Below are 17,806 nucleotides of genomic sequence, written 5' to 3'. Positions count from 1 at the left end.
AATATAAGGAGGGAAATTTTCCATACTAAAATCCATTTACACTTTCAAAAATATATTTAAAAGCAAAATTTATGATGAAAAAATTAGGATAATCCACATGAAGATGCTTCCTAGAAGTCCCAACCCATCCAACTAACATGATATCCCAAGAATAAACATTTTGAAATAGATGACCCTGATACACATCATTTAGAAGCAAATTTCCAGACTGAAATCCATTTACACTTTCAAAAATATATTTAAAAACAAAATTTATGATGAAAAAAATAGGCTAATCCACATGAAGATGCTCCCTAAAAGTCCCAACGCATCCAACTAACATGATATCCCAAGAATAAATATTTTGAAATAGATGACCCTGATACACATCATTTAGAAGCATTCTAATCTTATTGTACTTCGATTTATGTTTTCAATTATAGGAGTTTGAAGGTGCTGGCACCGTGGAATGACATTAAGCAATTGCATCCGACAAACCAAGTCAAACACCATTGAAATTGAAATAGATGCAAACTCCCAAAAACTACTTGCAGCCGAGTTCTTACACTATGAAATGACATAGAACAATCGTATCTAACAAACCAACCGAGACACCTTGAAATTGAAACAGGGGAAAACTCCCTAAAATTGTTGACAGCCAAGTGCTAACACCATGAAATGAGATAGAACAATCATGTCCAACCAACCAACTCAACACACACCTTGAAATGGGTGCAACTTCTCTAAGATTACCAGCCTCATATTAGGGATAAGAAGCAGAACACCAACATCAATCATAACACAGAATCTTAGGGCCAGCCAACATCAATCATAACAAAGAATCTTAGGGATGCTTAATAATATAGATCAGAAATAAAGCCCAACATCAATCATATCAGCCAAATTCTTTGTGTATTGAAAAACCCAAATGGATGCAACTATATCCCCAAGCATTCCAGCGAGGGTTAATTGAGAAACAGTTTGATGATGTGTCCATTGGCATTGCGACAAAAATATAAATCATAACATTGAAATTCATATTAAGATAGATATATACATATATCTATATATATTGCGATCATGTACTACCTAAAATTTATCTCAAAAGACTCGAGGTTATTCCAGTTATCAAGATAGGGTTCAAAATCTAATTCTCAGTCAGGTCAGGTAGCAGCAAGAGCTCCTGCATCAGCCACATTATCTCCGTTGAGGAGCATCTGATCAAAATGCCATACAGCTGCCAAAAAAGAAAGGACAGAATCAAATCAATTACAAGTCCAGCTTTTAGTAATGAGCCATGATCAAATCACTAATCCTGCATATAATTTCTTCACTTTCATTGTCAATATGAAAAAAAATATCTCTCCTCAAATATTATCAAAATTAACATATCATCATCATACCGTGGCCTTTCCCTATCCTTCTCAACTGAAGACACATATTCTGATACTTTCTTGATAGCTTCAACCTGCAAAATTGCAGAGGAAAACATAACATTAGATCATTGTTTATACTTCTCTCCTACTTGTAAAGGGAGGAATTGCAGAGCATGTGATCTACTCGGTGAGAAAATTTCCCTTGATGAAATCCATCATCTAACCATCGTTAGCCTCTTGGGCTACCTGCTCCCATCAAATCCATGACCTCTCAAAATTATTTCTTAATGCAACATAATTTCAAATATTTAAAAGTAACATGATATATCGAATCAACCGGTAAAGAATTTAGTCGATACTTACAGCATGCAAGTTCAATTTTTTTTGTTTGTTAGTTTCTCCAAAGACAAGGCCAGCTCCATGGCTATAACCAGTATATTGAGAACCAACCCAAAAAAACGTCAGGCTACATTCTACCAAAAAATGACATGACACATGCATGAAAATATACAAGTCTGTGGATTGGACTCACCATAAAGGGCATCACCCTTCTCAACATTGTCAAACTCCATGACAACAGACAATAAAATGGACTGTAGTTTAGCTTTCCCACCTCTGATGTTCTTCTCAAAGAAAGGACCAATACAGGGTAGAGTTTAAAATAACAGTTATAACCAGTGTGACTAATGTTTAAGGCTTGAAACAACAGACTGAATTAAAACTCTCAAGTCTCAGGAACCTGATATTTCATGAGCTTTTCTGCATGATACCGCTCTTCATCACTGGCATCCTTAAAGTACCTGTCAGATCGGAGAAAATATGCTACTTATTTCCTCTTACATAGATGTATAACAAGCATACATATACACATACACACCAATATATGAAGAAAACCTCAGGGTACTCACTTAGCAAAGCCTAGCAGAGCCACATTGTCTCTATCAAAGTATGCAAAGAGAGCATGATAGACAAATGAAATGTTGTACTCCACGCTTCCAAAAATAAGTTTGACATGACTTCAGAGTATGCAGAAGTTAATGCATCCAATATGAACTAACAAGAGCATGATTTACATAAATTCCATGCTGATATAATAGAAATTTAAAGCATCCCTGGTACTGAGAGTGATGTTTTCAGGATGAAGAGCAGGCCATGTGTAGGTCTTGAGTTCAGCTTTAAACCACAAAATTTCACAGATGAAATCACTAAACAGATCTAACTTATTTTGTACAATATGTATGTGCAAGTTGGAATCTCCAGAGTTTGGCATTGCAAATAACTTTGCCATCAGTCCTGACCTGCAAACTAAGTATTTCTAGTGTCCTCAATGACATATTCTAACCATTCACTGGCTCGTGTGACGTGGTTCCAATCCTTCCACCACCAATTCTCAGTGTACTCGTCCATGTAATGTGCCCTAGGGTTCGATTGTGTGACCTTATGACGAGATATTTCACAAATCTCTGAGTCTGGGCATTTCCCACAATCACCTCGGGGTTAGATTCCCCATGATCTTGAGAGTCAAGGGAAAGCATCGCAAACCTAATGAGTTGGCTTACAGTGTAGTTCAGTGGAAACTTAAAGAGTCTGCAAACAGTTAGCTCAGCGGGTGGGATGCAACGGTCCAACTGAAAAATTAACAATGAGCAAGAGTATGTACACAATTAGTTCAGCGGGTAGGACGCAATAGTCCAACTGAAAAATTAATGAGAAAGTTGGTTCATGAGATTAAATCAAGGATTGAGCAGAGTAAATCAGTTCACTTGGTGGGATCAATGGAAGGGAACACTTCAATCATCTAATATGTGATCTAATGGTGGATAATGAAGACAACTAAGCCCAGAGGTAAGTTCATTTCAAATGGAATTCCTTACGGCATAATTATCATTGTTATCCTTTTGAAGTGGGAATATAAATAGTTGCACTGACGAGTTGGTTGTTAGTACTTTTATAGAACTGATTTCCAAAAATACGTTGACAATAAAAATGTCAGTGATATTACACATTTAATAGTTTGAAACGCTAATGGATGGGTTATTGACCTATGGATCAAAATTTCACTTTGAAAGTGGGAAATCAAAACTGTATGGTAAAAAATCAATTAACAAGTGTGCTAGCTTCCTCCAGCAATATATTAACATTTCTCCTCCTCTGTCTCTTACTCCACTGGACCTTGATCATGACCCCTTTCTTTCAATATTTGCTTTCATTTGGTCTCTTTGAGCTTGTGGCTTTCTCTTAATTTATGATTAGGTCCTTTTGAGGAGTTTTATCTACATCTATGACCTTCTTTGCTAACCCAATATTCTGTTTCAACTTGACATTTAGTTTGGACTTGTTCGATGACCTGGTGTGGGGTCTTTTTCCACCCTTAAATATCTCTTCCAAGGTGGGTTCCTTATCTACTAGTGTCTTCTCTTCTTTGGGCTCAATCATTTTCCCCTTGGCTTTCTCTATTTTTCGACTAACCTATTTTTTGTAGGCATGGGGACAATGGGAGGAGGAGTATCCTTTTCTTTTCTTAGCCTATAACTTCTCCCAGTGTAGACCCTAGGTAATTTAGGAACCAAAGGGGGAACTGTTTCCAAATTTTGCTGGATCCTTTTCTATACATTTGAGGTCCCCTGTTTAGGTTTTTATTGTTGCTTAACCTTATTTTTACTGACCTTGTTCCTACCCTTTTTTTTTTTGTAGATTGAATTTCAAACACTCCCTAAAACAAAAAGTGTTTCCAAGTCCCTCTAACTCTTCTCAATTGACCTTCAATTAACAATTTTATCAGACCCTTATGAGATAGGATGCATCTATTATTTCTCTAACTCTAGTAGACATATGTTTCAGGATTTCTAATAGAAAATAGGGAGTATTGATTCTCGAGAGACCTGCCATATGAGCCAAAAAATGGAAATGATAAATATTGACACAATTGTAGCATCCTTCATAGGTGAAGTATGATTAAGTAATCTGTAGGAGACAATGGCACTCATCCTTTAACCAAAACCTTTGAACCCATGAATGATTATTTAGAAAAAAGTGTACAATGCCAGCCAAAAAATGGCTCTTGAAATCTCTCTCTATTTGTAGGATAGCCTTTGACTTCAATGATTAGCTCCTATTTGATCTAAAATGTAACTCCCCCAATAGTCACCTACTAACCATCGGAACATTCAACAAACGCTCTAGAAACTTCATCATGGTAACCTACACAACGATTGAAAATTTTCTCCCAGCCTGGTTCCCGAAATCGCTCCTCTTTGATCTAAAATGTAACTCCCCGAATAGTCACCTACTGACCATTGAAACATTCAACAAATGCTCTAAAAACATCATCATGGTAACCTACACAACGATTGAAAAATTGCTCCCAGCTTGTTGCTTGAAATCATTGTTGAATGTTTAGATAATCTCAAGTAGGTTGGGTGCCTTAAGTTCACTGCTATACAATTCTCCATCCTCCCCATGTTTGTCATCACAGGAAAAAGCACAGGAAATGTGATTGTGATTCGATCCTTGGTTTACAAGGATAATTTAACAACCCATCCTCATTTAGCATAGGAAATATAACAACTCAATAATGGGTGACATGGGTATTACCACATGAGGTAAATCACTCCAGCATGTTTCAAGTAGTACATAATTATAACAAACTGACCACTGATTTAGAAAAATATATTACACGCAATCATGATCTTTTAACCCACATTACCTCTCGGTAATGAAATTCAACAATGGATCATGTAACCTCACCATTTGAATTATCAGTTGATTGTTTGATAACGATGTTTCATCTACTGACGTGTGCTTTGTGAGTGCAATTTGGACATAAGAAAAAACAATTTAATTTCTTCTTTTGGTGTTGATGTCCTAAATGTCAGTGCATTTTTAAAATTTTCAAAAATACAATAATGTTTACACTCTTGTTGTTAGTGCTTAAAATTGATAGACTAAAAATGTGATAATAGGAACATAGCACATAGGAGCTTATTCAAAGGATGGAAGAGCTTATTTATTGAGATATTATATGTTATTGATCTTATGTTTCTTTGACAATTAAGTAATGAATGGTAGCAATGAAGAGGTAGCAATGTGGCAAGATAACCTTATAACCAAGAAGAAGGAAACATAAGTTCTCAATGAGTGAGTAAGTGTGTGCACAAGCCATAGGAGCAAGGAGTGCTTAAGAAGGTTCAAGAGGAGTGAACCATTGGCTAGGTTTGGAGGTAGCCTAGTAAGGTGTTGGCTTTGTAGAAACACATAGTCAACAAGGTGAAAGTTGACAAAGGGAGAGAGAAAAATGGAAGGTGATAGTCATAGTAATGGTTGAAGGGTAAACGACAGGGAAATGAATGATAAAGAGTTTGAGAAAGAGATCATTGAAATGAAGGCATTACTTAATGTGCTGATGGAGCCGCTACAAAATCAGAAACATGGATGGGTGATGAAGAGAAAAACTAGATCGCTTGTTAAACAATTGATTGCAAGAAGACAAAAACAAAAGTTGCAAGTTTTGTTAAGAGAAGAAGAAAAAATCCAAATAATTTAGATGAATGTGTGCATTTGTGCACTTGAACAAGGATCTGTCCTTGGAGAAGATGACAGTGATGAAGATGCCTAGATGAAACCTTTTGAGAATTTCACAAAGAATTTAGACAAGAATCAAGTGATGGTTGAGATGTTGAGAGAAGATAAAGGACATATTGATTTTGATTTTGACAATGGGTGTATTAATTGAGGAGTTTTTCAAGATGAAGGACATAACATTTATTTTATACTATGCAAAGAGGAGGAAAAATCATTAAGTACTATTATACAGGCCAAAAGGAAGACATAACATAGTCAAGGTCAAGATTGTGTGCCATGAGCAAATACATCCATGGAAGAACAACCTAAGGTTGATGAACACATGTGTGTGGATATTAATGATGAAGTGGTTATAGTGGATGAAGCATATGAATATTTGATGGGAATCTTGGAAGTTTTAGTGCTACATTGGAAAGGATATTGGAGGCAATGAAAGAGAATTTAGGGTCTCATATTTTAAAAATGACAATTGGTTAGTGTTTATAGGTAACGAAGGTATATAGGGAACAATGAAATGTCTTGGAAATATGTCAATTGATGAAGTACAAAAATCATTGAAATAAGACCCGCAGGATCACAAAGGAGAAAGCATGGAAAACATTGCAACTGAATTGAAGTTTACAGAAAATTGGTTGACCAATCTAGGGACAATGAGTTAAGTGAATTGTAGTAGTCCAAGAGATGATATGGATGAGTTTCCCATGGAAAAAATGTAGTAACAAGGGGGGAAAACAATGATGATGAGTTTCAATAGATACTACAGAGAGTGGTGGAAGAAACTCTAAGAAAATGGTATCCTGATGATTTATCGGAGGATAGAAACAAATTTCAGCATGGAACCAATGCCGTTGTCAGCTAGAGGATAGGCTGGATGAGGAAATAGGGAAATGAGGAAGATGATGTTGAAGAAGACTCAACAAAATAGGTATTTATTGCAGAAAATAATGAAGGATAACATCTTGCATATGGTGGAGAAAGTATGTATCAGCAAGGAAGGAGGAAAATTACAACATAAAATTTGTGCATGAAAGAGAGAAGAAGATGACAAAAAAGAAACAACAACATGAAAAAGAGAAGGATTAGCTACAAAACAGAGTCTAGGATCCAAGAAGACATTCTTCATTGGCACATGGTCAGAAGATCATGATTCTTTTTCACATTGGGAGTTTGTTGTGGGAGCATCCAAGTTAAAAGTGTGTTTTGAATATAGTAGGAGTCTTTCTAATTTATTGTATTATTCATTAGATGTATTTACCTATGATTTTATGAAAGCTTATGTGAATTAGCAAATCTCTAGGATTTCGAGAAGCTCTAGAAAAGCATGGTGGTTAGGATAAGATTAGTTTTGGAAATATGGATAGGAGATATTTTTCCATAAGGAAAAATAAAACTTACCTTGAAAAGCATGAGAGATTTATGGAATAAATCATGAGAGATTTAGTGGATAAATCATGAGAGCTTTGGGGAATAAATCAGGGAGTGTTTTATGAATCTCGGAAAACTTATTTTTCTTCTAAGGTTATATTTAGTCAATGTGAGCCTAAGGGAAAAGCTTATGGTCAAATGAATGTGAGATCAGGTCAAGAGAGGAATGAACACTTATGTAATTGTTTTGTAATTGTATGGACATGATTTTGTTAATGAAAGGAGCTTTCATTATGTTCACAAATTATTTGGTTTACCTATGTGATTGGTAATATTTATAATCTATGTATGCTCTAGAATTCAATGTAAGTGAAGTAGGCTTTTTGTATGAAATACTTATGCATAACAAGTGAAGGACTTACAATGATAGTGACTTGTTGTGTAATATAGAGAAGGTAAAAGTTTCGAGAAAATGGAATTTTCCTGCTATCAGGATTAATAGCATTTTTTGAAGAAATAAATTACATTAACTACTCCAGTGGTCCTATTCCTTCAATCACATATTCATGGAATTTAGATTCCACTTTTATTAGGGGATTTCAATTGTCTAATGTAGATTTGATACACATGTATTAGGGTCAGTCTTCTAAATAAGTCATATATATTGTCATAGTGCATCATCCTTTGCAAGGCCCGGAGCATGATATCCCCCTCTTCATGGTTTCATCCTACATTTTCTTTCTATTTTGTTAGAAGTATTAGCACTGGTATTGTGGATTGATGTATTACTATGCATTTTAGTGGTTGTTCATATTCTTAGTGGAATCTCACTCTCAAGGACATGTTAGTGTTGGTATTTTCTAATATGTAAGTCTTTTACAATGAGCTATGTTTTATAACTTGCAAGATCGTGTAGGTTTGTTATCTACCCAGTTGTAATAGATATCTTTAGCTAACATGAAGCCTCCTCCAATTAGAAAAAAACATGATGATGAGATCCAAGAAACCTCAATGAGAATGGTTGATCTCTGAAGTAGAATATTTCACAAAGGTAGGATAAAGGAAAATTGTGACAACTTTCTCATAAACACTTTGAAGAAAATTGGTGCTAGTAAAGAGCCATTAGAAAGGCTTCAAGCAAAAAACCACCATCAACTAGCAAAAAAAAATGAGGCCTATAAGTATGGAAAAATAAACTCAAACAAGGTACAAAAACACTCATGAAGATGTTTGAACATAATCACCATCACACTAATTAAAGATAGTCAACAACAACAGATCTATGACAACAATATGTGTCATCATCAAAATTCCTCCTCTAAAACTCAACTAAGGGAGTGGCGAAAATCAACAAAAAATAATAGGAACATTGTATAATTGCATAACCAATGAGATACAGTGATATGTGATGCAGGAGCATTTAGACTTACTTAGTAATGTGATGGTATGATCACATGTTGTGGCTAACAAAGGGTTGGAAGACAAGATATTAATTAATTTTATTAATTTAAATGTATGAGAGTGTTTTATTTGTTGTCAAAATCTAAGCAGAAAAGGGTATACGTAGCTGATTGATCCTCCCTGCATGGAGATTAGTCCAAGCAGTTAGATTATCTGGTTTAAGTAGGATATGAGGGATTTGAAAGCTTAAATTAGCATTTCTTTGAGAAAAGACTGGAGTAAAGAGATTCTTTAGGGAAGAATAACATATTTCTGGATCTGAACTAAATGGGTTTATGAATCTGCATTTTGTATAAATTGTAATCTTTTGGAATGAGTTAAGAGATTAGATTCAAATGGAAAGATAGGATGGATGAGCGAGGGGAGAATTGAAATAGTCGAGTGTGTTTGTTTCTTCTGTAAATAGTTATCAATATGAATACAATGTGGATTGTGTATCTCTTTGTGTAATTAAGTATTGAGTGTGTCAGAGTAGGCAGAGTGCGTTACATGGAGGTTAGATAGTGTAGAGAGAGCTAAGTGGAAGAGAGAAAATATCAGAGCACGAGATGTTCTATGCATTATGTAAAGATTGTTATGAATAAAAGGAGTTTGTGTACAAAGACTGTTTTGCATGGTCTTTTGTTATGTGATTAGCTTCTTAGATCGTAGGTTGAATCCTCTATAATTACAGTGAATAGTTAAGAGCCCGAATATGTTTTAAGAAGCCGAAGTATATATTTTAGAGACCGACTAACTTGGCAGAAGTGCTAAGTCTTGGTGGAACTTGTTAAATTTGTGAAGAAAACCTAGAATAAATCAGGACCATCCATTGGCTAGTATATCCGACGGTGATCAACAATTGTGGGGGTAGGAGAGTACGTATTTCTTGATTGTGGCTAAAGCACCACACTTGCTCCTAGCCGTCGATCTCATATTCAAACTCTTAAATCACAGTCGATTATAAGGGTTAAGCCCATTTTTAAACCGTGTGCTAGTTGAAGTCTCGCAAACCATAGATTTGATGGCCTCTTATATCCAACAGATATCACATCATAAAGTGATCGAACTTTAGTTTCAAAAACGGACCCAAAAATCTATACATCAAGGATTTATATTCCTTATCAACTCTGTAAGAGTGGTCAAAGTCGGTGGAAAAGTTGAACCAGATATGTTATCAATGCAGGTTAAATCTATTTGAGATCAAGTTGAATGCGGTTGAAGTGGGACCAGGCTCATTAACAGGTTATATCTTTGTTTTTCATTGATCAGGTGTATAGTCAGGCTTTCTATTGTTTTGGGTTCCGATTTTTTTGATGGGGTTTTGTTAAGTTAAGTGAATAGGGATTTAATTAATTTTAATTCTGAATTTATGAAAGGATGTAACCTTACTTCACTTTGGAGGTTATGTGGGCATAAATCATAGGTCCACATGGGATTTTTAAAGGATGTCAGTTACATGGCATCAATATGAAGTCCAAAAATAAATTTCAAATTATTCCATGATCTTCCGTAATTCCAAACACATTTAATCCTAATGGTTGAAACTAATTCATGATTGAGCCTTTCAAGTCATTTCTACAATGCTCTCAATGCATAAGCACACATATTTTGATTCATGAGAAAACTTCTCTCACATGAAGACTCACAATTTTGTATTGTAGGCTCAAATCTAGGTGTAGCAATCATAGGGAAACACTGTGCATCAGAAAATTTATCTTCTACAACAACATTTTAAGCCATATAAGAACTATGCATAGCACAATCAGTAGGGGGCTTCTCTTCTCGCAATGTAATGTGAACTTCACTTACTGATCCAAATCTAAACAAGAATGCAACAAAATACAGATATAACCATATACACAAAGATGTAGTGGAAATAATACTTCATTTCATTAATGTAAAACACTGAAATATGCTTACAAACAGAAATGGAAATAAACCAGCTAGGGCGATGGCTTATCTATGAGAAGAGATGTCACGGCTACATTCCTCTGAACTATGTTACAATGAGGCTCGAAGGCCTATTTATTGTTGAGAAACAATGGAAAACCCTTAACATCCCAAAAACTAACCTCAGAAGATGAAACGCCAAATTGTGGGCCCCGTTTTGGGTAAGTTGGTACATCAACTTCTCGGGGTCGTAACTTTGGCACCCGATCTTTGTTTGACACATACAATAGCTCGTTAGAAAGATCTATCTGAGCACTACAACTTTGAGAAGAGCAACATAGGTCCATGGATGGACCTATGTTTCTCCCATATTTCCCAAAAAACATTGTTTAGGGCCTCAAAATGACTCTGGAAGTTCAGGACCCGAAAAACTGCTAAAAATAGTAAATTGTGCTACAATTATGGAAACTGAAAAATTGAAAGAGACAATTGTGGGGGTCCAAATGGGATAGGTGGGTGGCCACAAACATCCACCTAGATCACTTACAACAAAAGACAAATCCCATATTTGACAAGATCATATGTACTTAGTGAGGCAACATCATATCCAAGACCTACCCTACATGTTTGCACATTAGGAGTAATACAAATAGAATTTCCCTACCAATTTTTCACAACTCCTCCTCTAGCATATCCCATTTTCCTAGCAGTCAAGAGTTAATACTAGTACTATGTTTTTCAAAGTTGGGTGACAAAAAACCATCTGAGGATTCATCATCATCAACATGAAACTTTTGAAAATAAACATCATGAAGGGTGGAAGAAGCTAACCCTAGTATCTCAACAACAACATTCTCCTTTTCAACCGTTATGGATGTGATCGTTTTTTGTTCATGTCTTTTCTTGCACTCCTACAAGTCTTGAATAATATCATTTTTCCTAATCAACTATAGAAACAAGGTAGTATGATATTGTTTCACTATTTGATACTGATTAAATAGTTTCCTGTGATCTTCATGAACAACTACAACTTCCTCATGAAGCATTCCATGGAGGCTTTTAAATAAGAAACCTCATTTATTAGCTGCGAATTTTGCTCCTCTAGCTTGCAAATTTACTTTTTCAAGAAAGCAATTTATGAGTTCGATAGGGACTCAACTTCCTCCTCCAAAACATCAACAAGCTCTATCTTGGTTTGAAAGTTGTAGGAAATATTCTAGAAATAATTCTCCATGGTTGACTCCATGGTATCAAACCTTCCAGATTTTCTTAGTGAAAAAACACTTGAATTAATAATTAAGTGTTACATTCTTTGCTCGCACTATAGCAACAAGAGACTAAAAATGGAGTACTTGATTGTAAACCTGATGAGTTGGCTTCTTCTCATGAAGTTGTTGCAATATTTTACCCATTTTGATAAATTATTCATAACAATTATTTTTTGGAAAATGTGTTTCACTTCTACAAAAACAAAACCGCCACTAAAAAAATTTGATGTATGTGATCTTTGTTTATGCAATCACCATAATGAATATAACACTAAAAAAATAAGTTGATCCAAGCAATAACATAATATATTTTGATAAATCTACTAGGTATCATCTCAATGTGCAACCATACAATTGTGGATAACTTAGATTCAATTGAGAATATGAACAACCACTATTATGCATAGTAATACCCGGATCCACAACATCAATGCCAAGAATTCAATGGAATATATGGAAAAAGCATGATGGAACTGTGAAGAGGAGGGACTAGGTGTCAGGACTTGTTGCTGGAATCCAACAATTTTCCTTCATATTTGCTTCTGTTTTTTTTTCAATGGCTTTGTTTCCTATAATGAATTGTAAACTCAAAGAAAAAGTTGTACCTCCCCAACGGTCATAATTATCTTTAACATTCATTGAACCTACGATTATGGTTAATCCCATTTGTAATTGATACTCTCACATCCTATCATATTTTCTCCACTCATATGTACAACCATTCAACATTTTCCAGGATCCTTTCAATTTTTCTCTCCACGCATATGCTTCTTTCTGCCTATCAATTCCATTTCGTCTTCGACCTTTTAAGTTTTTCTACGCGGCCTTCAAATTGAATCTCCACGAATATGCCTCTTCTGCCATCAGTTGCATCTCCGTAGCTGTATTTCATTATCAGCACGCACTTCACTTATCACACAAAACCAATGAAACATTGCATTTCTCAAAAGAAGATACTCGTATTTAAAAATCTTTATACCCAAACTGGGCTATTTGTTTACTTCCGTACAAACCTAGGCTTGGCCAATCAAGGCCAGGCATGGAATATAAATAATAAAGGTATTCTATTGCGAAACTCCAATAAAACTCAATATATTCTGCTGCATAACAGTAGCTAATACTATTATTTCACAATATTGACTTACACCATAAGAAGGCCATTGCAGCATCACGTGCTAAAGACGTTATTATCAAATCATGTCTCTGGAAAACAACAGCATTTAGTCGGCTCGATTTGATCCATGGTCATCCAACACCTTTCTGATGAAAAGCGTTGGAATGGCCGACCGAATAAAATCTGCAAGAACTCCATTCTGTAGAGCTACTTTTGAATTAACTAAAAGCGGTGGCATATGATGAATAGAATGCTGCTAATCAAAAAACAATCAGCAGGAGGGGCCATTTCCGTTGTTTCTCAAAGGGTTCCACTCCCATAACTTGTCCGAGCATGTTGGCAAACAGGCACCATACGTCAAAGCCTTGGAGAGAACTAGGTTAGCTGGATTGTTACTATACAGATCTTCCACCATGGAAAGTTGATCTGGTGCTCTCGAACACACTAAGCAAGTAGTCAAACATGTCCCAAGGTGTTCATTTGAAGAAATGGGTCGGCTGACAGTATTCCAAACATGTTCCCCCTCGCTGTAAATGTGTTCCTGAATGTTCTCCGATTGATATGGTAAGCCATACTCCATGTTAGATGGGTATCTTCCCTCCTCCATTATTGATTTGGGCATTATTTTTATGCTGGTGGGCAATTCTTCCAGCTTAACAATTTCATCTGTACTACACTCTTTGATCTCGAAATTACAAGACTCAGCTGTTGCTCTTGGGTTGCTGCATGCCATGTAGGTCTGACAATGGTGCTTGCTAGCCCACTCCTGCATTTCATTATTTTCATGATTTTCGTTTCTGTTATGACGTTCCTTTACTTTCTGGCGTCCATCCTCGGATCCTCCTGGTTTTTTGTAGACACGGCAAAGGGAGAGTTCGTTCTGCCAAAATAAACTGAAGTTAGTACATACGTGTGTATTTTATTCCGCCCATAGAATGGTACATTTATCTTATCCTGCTTGAGTCACGAGGGGAGTTTATATCAATTTTTCTATCACTATTTCATTCGAAATGAATTTACATTCAAATAAATAGAAATTCATAACCTTCTTCACGCACCACAGGAGTTCATATCAGTTCTTCATTTGGAGTGAATTATCTGAATTAGAAAGTCTTAGTAAAGATATTTCCTAGTATTTTTTTGGACATTTTCCGAGTATAAATCTATTAGCTTAATGTCCGGTAAACCTATCCGGTGAAGTAGGCAAGAAACACAGTCGAAAAGTAAATCCACTTTCAAAAGTCTTACCTGGAATTTCAAACCTTTCAATCCATCTCCATGATTTCATAAATACATGTCAAGTCTAAATTTTCAAACCATCTTCATAAATTTTGGACATTTTCCGAGTACAAATTTATTAGCTTAATGTCGGTAAACCTATCCGCTGAAATACGCAATAAGCACAGTCGAAAATTAAATTCACTTTCAAAAGGCTTTCCTGGAATTTCAAACCTTTCAATCCATCTCCATGGTTTCATAAATACATGTCAAGTCTAAATTTTCAAAATCAGCTCTGTAATGTTCTATAATGGTTTCAATCCATCTCCATCTTCATAATTTCATAAAATATATGTTAGGCCAAAATTTTTAATCAGCTCTGTAATGTTGGTATATATATAACTTTTTAATCACATGCAGTTTTAGTAGTTTTAGAAAAATAAGTTATACTTTATAAACAAATTTAAAACATAAATGTATTATTATTTATTTTGGGAAAAATATTATATTTTATGAAATATTCGAATCTTACAGCGTAATATGTTTATTTTCAATAATAAGTTGTATCATATATCAACATCATTATTCACATGTATTTTGATGGTTAGAAAATATATCTCATGATTTATAAATAAATTCAAATCTTTATTTTCAATAGTAAATTGTACCATTTTCAGTATAGTTATTCAGAATAAATTATATAAATATGGTTATTCATCATTATTTATAAATTTGTTTCACATTTTTAGACTAGAATCTTAGCTCACAGGGTTTATAAGGGCAAAAAGACACTGCTCTGGATCCTTTGGAATGTAGAATCTAATAATGTAATATCTGATGTAAATAATATGGCCATATAATCCAATATTATAATAAATTCACAAAATAATTTTATTATACCATTAATTTCATTGTAATTTTTTTTTTTAATATATATATATATATTTTACAGTAAAATTTATTTCTTTAAAAAATAATTCCGAACTCCCTTACATGTAATCGTTGGAATTTATATTCTAATTTTTATTATACTGAAATTAAATATAAAAATCAAAATATTTACCTACAGCTTTAAACTTCTCCATAGCTTAACATTTTAGAATCTTGTAAGTTATTTTGCCTTCCCTGTAACGGTGAATTCTCATCATTATCACCCTTTCTTAATAGCTTAACTTTTTAGAATCTTGTAAGTTATTTTTGCCTTCCCTGTGGCGGTGAATTCTCATCATTATCACCCTTTCTTAATGCATGGCCAATATCTAAACCCTTTCCTAATGAATGGCCAATATGAAAACTAAATTTTAAAGAATTTCAATATCTTACACTCTTAACATGCTCCTATTTGTTTTTATCTTACTGGAGGTTAATTACCAAGACTATCATTTCATAATTCAAAATTAAAATTAATGACTTAATTTCATTTAATTTCTCTCATAAAAACCTCTAACGTGCAGGATCTATGAAGCGGTATAAAATCGGCTCTCTGCACTTTTTTCTCGTACCCAAAACAACGTATTTCATCATCTCTGAGCAAAGTTGTTAAATTAACATAGAAATTAGAATAAATACCTTCTGACATCTTTGGGTTTCAGGTTGTGGCAGCCTATATTCGTTCATAATCCAGCTAGTCCTTTTCCCCTTGGGCGCCTTCCCTTTATAAAAGACCAGCGTTTTCTTCAAGCCAATGCAACGAAAGACATCATTGCGAACCATCCGGTCAGCACCTGTAGCTTTCCAATACCCAGACTTTGTAACTCTGTTCGGTCGATCTCCATTCCTATACTTTCTATCACGCTGCACGTAAAAGAACCACTCTTTCTCTCCAACTGAAGCCAAAGCTGTGAAACGCAAAATACAGTCCAGGGTTAATAAGAGAACACAGTTTCATTCATGCTCCAGAAAGCAAGAAAAACCCTCAAATTTTATAATGAATGAATAAGAAAAATCCTTAAATTTTATAATGAATGAATTAAAATTAAGTGGATCTATATCGATATGGAACCTGGAAGCTCCCAGGGGTCATATCGATAGAGATCGACGGATGTAATGAGTTCGATATTGAAGTGCTTCCCCTCCACTTTTCTTCGCAGATAAAATTCCACCAGTTCTTCTTCTGTGGGATGGAATCTGAAACCAGGCATGACAACATCCTGGTCGTGCCTGAAAATGCTTTCATCTCCTTTCCAGTCTTTGTCTCTAAAATTGCAAGAAGGCTTGGGCAAATTCATCGTCCTGGAAAATCGTTGCAGAACCTAAAATTCAGAGACTAATTTACACCAAGCACGTGAAGCAAAGTCTCTCTGACAATTGGGTCGAATTCAACAAAGAAATATGAATATCGTTTATATAGAAAGAAGCCAAAGGTGTTTATTATATTCAGAAGAACTTTCACGAGATGTCCAGTCCTTGACCAATCAGTGCCTGTCGGCGGAAACAGGGACCCATTTCTATGTGTTTGGGCCCATGGAAATATCTAGAAATTTTCACCGAGCACAAAAGTTGGACCTTTATTTACTCCCGACAGTGAACACGATTTGGTACGCTACCCTAGGCATCAGCTTACGACACAAAACAAATCAGTATACTCCAAAAATGGTGGCCCATCCTTCTCGCAGCAAAATTACAAAGAATTCAGCCAACACCAACCATGTGAATCCCAACAGTCAAACTAGACCCGTGACGCAGCGACAGACATTGGTACAAGGGTAGGAATTTAGAAAACCCTAACCAACCGCGAATTTGGCAAACCCAAACTAACCCCGATTTTCACCATCCAGTTCACGACAAACCATTAAAATATGGATTATGAAATCAATCAATCACCCTCCCAGCCTTTCGAATATGACTGTCAAAATTATGCCGCCTTTTTAGTCGGCCCAATGAAGTGGAAGCTAGCGAGAATCTGCAACTACCACCGCTCGCTTGATTTATCAAGCTTCACCTTCCTTCCTCTCCGCTCCACACAATACATGAATTTTACATTTTCAAGTTGGATCTATCCCTATAAGTCACGTCCTTCTCCATCGCTAAAAGTTAAAATCTGGCTTTTCTTCTTTTGACTTTGGATGAAAATCGCAATCCCCGCATCGTTTTCTGTAAACTTATCTTTGATGGTGTGCTTCGTCTCCACTTTTGCTTATTAAAATCGGTCTCCAAGTTGCGAGAAAATCGTAGAAGCTCTTCGCCTTTTGACCATTTCTTCAAAGTTTCGATAAAGATACTCAACTGTCATAAGACCGAACATGGCATTAAAGAAGTAACCTTCCGAAGTTTTAAATAGTCTGACAGTTATGAGTGTTCCTTGACCAGTTGCATACATTCAGGTACTCACGTTCCTGGCCCGATAAAATGTCAGCAAAACCTTAAAGGCCTGCCGAAGTGTAGAGCAGGTGTCGTCTTAGGTTTGAGGCCATTACATCAATTATTACTTATCCTGAGAAATTTACATATTCTAATCGTTTGTCAAAATCTGTTATATTCATAAACAGCGTGGATTTCATATGCAAAAGGCTCCAGTAAGCTCATTGACTTTAACCTTTGCAATGGTTAATCGAATTGAATTTAGGTTGGGT

General features: G+C 35.4%; 1 protein-coding gene and 1 pseudogene across 1 annotated transcript; both read right to left on the bottom strand.

The window, feature by feature from the left end:
- Nucleotides 1-1,142: 1,142 nt before the first annotated feature.
- LOC149184904 (ferritin-3, chloroplastic-like) lies at nt 1,143-2,890 on the bottom strand (annotated as a pseudogene).
- A 10,172-nt stretch (nt 2,891-13,062) lies between these two features.
- On the bottom strand, nt 13,063-16,562 carry LOC149184903 (uncharacterized). Its single transcript, XM_089419006.1, has 3 exons — nt 16,237-16,562; nt 15,804-16,072; nt 13,063-13,896 (listed from the first exon to the last, which is right to left on the bottom strand). Exons 1-3 carry the CDS (start codon nt 16,460-16,462, stop codon nt 13,288-13,290), a joined length of 1,104 nt encoding a protein of 367 aa, XP_089275132.1. The 5' UTR covers nt 16,463-16,562; the 3' UTR covers nt 13,063-13,287.
- Nucleotides 16,563-17,806: the final 1,244 nt, after the last annotated feature.

The sequence above is a fragment of the Pinus tabuliformis genome, chromosome 3_2, assembly GCF_031772625.1.
Source record: "Pinus tabuliformis cultivar Carrire ecotype Pingquan chromosome 3_2, CPIR1, whole genome shotgun sequence".
NCBI classification, from domain to species: domain Eukaryota; kingdom Viridiplantae; phylum Streptophyta; class Pinopsida; order Pinales; family Pinaceae; genus Pinus; species Pinus tabuliformis.
This window is presented reverse-complemented; position numbering and strand designations above follow the sequence as displayed.

Coding starts and splice junctions, on each gene's coding strand:
- LOC149184903 (XM_089419006.1), bottom strand. CDS start 16,462: ATGAATTTGCCCAAGCCTTCTTGCAATTTTAGAGACAAAGACTGGAAA. Junction 16,073..16,236: donor TGACCCCTGGGAGCTTCCAG/GTTCCATATCGA, acceptor TGCGTTTCACAG/CTTTGGCTTCAGTTGGAGAG. Junction 13,897..15,803: donor AAACCCAAAGATGTCAGAAG/GTATTTATTCTA, acceptor TTATTTTGGCAG/AACGAACTCTCCCTTTGCCG.